The 2,286-nt window shown below is 35.8% G+C and overlaps 1 protein-coding gene across 1 annotated transcript; it reads right to left on the bottom strand.

Moving 5' to 3' along the window:
* Window positions 1-1,002: 1,002 nt before the first annotated feature.
* LOC143552449 (uncharacterized) lies at window positions 1,003-2,003 on the bottom strand. The gene is made up of 2 exons (XM_077042666.1): window positions 1,652-2,003; window positions 1,003-1,610 (listed from the first exon to the last, which is right to left on the bottom strand). Exons 1-2 carry the CDS (start codon window positions 1,933-1,935, stop codon window positions 1,064-1,066), a joined length of 831 nt encoding a protein of 276 aa, XP_076898781.1. The 5' UTR covers window positions 1,936-2,003; the 3' UTR covers window positions 1,003-1,063.
* Window positions 2,004-2,286: the final 283 nt, after the last annotated feature.

Here is a 2,286-nt window from a genome sequence, read left to right as displayed (position 1 = left end):
ACAATGTTATATAGTTTTTATCAAATTGAAAGGGAAAAGGGGATAAAAAAAGGATTTAAAGAATTATGAGTTAACAAAATGCCCCCTCGTCTTGTCTGGATGGGGTTTAACGGAGAAGTATGATTTCGTTAATCAATTTGACTGGAACTATACAATATAAAACTTTAATGATTCAAATTATTAAAAGTTTATCGATTGGATTAAAATAGATAAAATCAACAAATCGGATAAATGAAACAAGATTCTTTGGATTAAGTATTTTTATGAAAAGTTTGCCATATGTATGATCGACAATCAAATGCTACAAGAAAGTAGATACATAATTTAAGACAAAATCCTTTCGTTGATTACAAGACAGTCCTTAATGATATCATCTTCGCCATGAACCTCGTGATGTTCATTTATTGTCCTTCTTCCAAACTAATAAGGACAAAACCGTCTTTTAATTTCCGATTCTAGAATAGAAGATGGGACACAAGACATCATAATTCATTATTTTGATCTCACACACAATACCCTCCCTCCTACCTACGTATTCTCCTTTTTATTTATTTATTTATTTATTATATTTTTATATATACCCACACCCACTATACTATACTTTTCTTTTTAAAACCCTTCCTTCAAGCACAAGATTTTTTTTTTCCAAAGTAAAACTCATTAACGGAATATTAAACTAAGATAAATGTTAAAACTACACAACTTCTAATTTAGTTTACAGATTATATTTTCATTATACAAGATAAAAAGTATACATTGTTTTTAGAAAAACCAATAAAACCCGGCCACCTGGGTACTTTTAGTATTTCACTACCAAATAGTGGTCACTCACGTTTGCAATAATAGACGGCGCTGGTAACCTGGTAACCCGCCTGCTATCAATTTCACGAAAACACATCATCTAAAGCCCGCTACAGTAAACCCCTGATTCGCTCACTCAAACCGACACCTTTAAAGAAAGTAACCGGGTACCGCTAAATAAAAACATATGGTTTTATATTTAATGCACAAAAATGTTATTACGAAAAGGAAAGAGCATTGTCAAATGTCAATCATCATTCCCTTAAACTTTGGGCATGTAACCTACCGGATTCGCCACGTCAGCACCACTTGAAGACTTACAACTCAAAAACCCTAACACTTTCCATGAACACTTTTGGTGATCAACACTTTGGCTAACCGGAATCACTTTAAACGACTCAGAAGGACCAAAAACCGGTGTCTTCGAACCGGTTCGGCGAACCTGCCGGCTCTTAATATCCTTAATATCCATCTCCGAAGGTGGCACTTTCACTAACCCGAATAAAAGAACATACCAACGTGAAGATGTTGATGCTGTTTTTTTACCCGAACCGTCACGACTAATGTCGGTTGTGGGTTCGGAGCTCATGCTTGACATCCGGTTTAGTTTTTTGTAGTCAAGTGACCGGCTGGTTCGAACCGGTGGGCTTGTGATGGCGGGTTTGACTCCTGCCATTGAGTCTGACCGAGACCGCCGGCAACCAACCGGTTGGATTGGTTGGTTGTGTCTCAGTCTTTGGTAGCCGGTGGGAGTAGTGTCTTTTTTTCTTGAAACTGAGGAAAAGTTTACATTGTTTTCCGTGTTTTCATTTTCAGACTCTCTGCTGTTATTAGTGAAATTTTGTTGGACGGGATTTGTTCGTTGACGGGTACGAGTTTGCCGCAGAATATTATGTCTTCTGCGTGCGATATCATCTTGTCGTTGGAGTTTTCGCTCAATCCTCCCCCGAAAAACTCGAAAAAGTCTTCGGTGGCGGTTGATGAAGGCGGATTTCGGTGATCTTGAACCGTGGATGCATCGTGATCTTCGGCTGTTGGGAAATCAGTTAGGGAAATTGTTTCTACGGCTTCGGTTTCGTTTTCGGTTTCTTGATCATCATCTTGAAGATTGTTGTTAATAATATTGTCACTCATTTCATATAGTGTTTTGGTGTTTGTGTGTTATTGTGAGAGTATTTATTGAGGTTGATAAAAGATGAATAGAATTAGTAGAGAAAATGATGAAATATAAAGGGTATGAATGGAGGAAAAGAATCAATGAGGGTTCTTTTCAAAAATTCAAAGTTGAATTATCTCCTTTCTTTTTATTTTTTTTTATAGTTTTTTATTTGGATAAAAATTGTTCTACATTTTGTTTTCATCTGAATAGAATGTTTAGATGTTTTATATCATTGATGGAATCATTTTCACTAATAAAATCCTGAAATGATGGCAAATTAGTTTGTTTTAGCAAATTAGTTTGCAATTTATATTGGTGTCACATGT

The sequence above is a fragment of the Bidens hawaiensis genome, unplaced genomic scaffold, assembly GCF_021521415.1.
Source record: "Bidens hawaiensis isolate Kalapana, Puna unplaced genomic scaffold, B.hawaiensis_p1.1 tig00016882_1, whole genome shotgun sequence".
Classification (NCBI taxonomy): domain Eukaryota; kingdom Viridiplantae; phylum Streptophyta; class Magnoliopsida; order Asterales; family Asteraceae; genus Bidens; species Bidens hawaiensis.
The sequence above is the reverse complement of the archived record's forward strand: the minus strand, read 5'-3'. Positions and strand labels throughout refer to the sequence as shown.

Excerpts from the sequence above, each read along its gene's own strand:
- LOC143552449 (XM_077042666.1), bottom strand. The coding sequence starts at position 1,935 with ATGAGTGACAATATTATTAACAACAATCTTCAAGATGATGATCAAGAA. Across the intron at positions 1,611-1,651 it reads CCCGTCAACGAACAAATCCC|TGAAAACACGGAAAACAATG; the intron begins GTCCAACAAAAT and ends AGAGTCTGAAAA.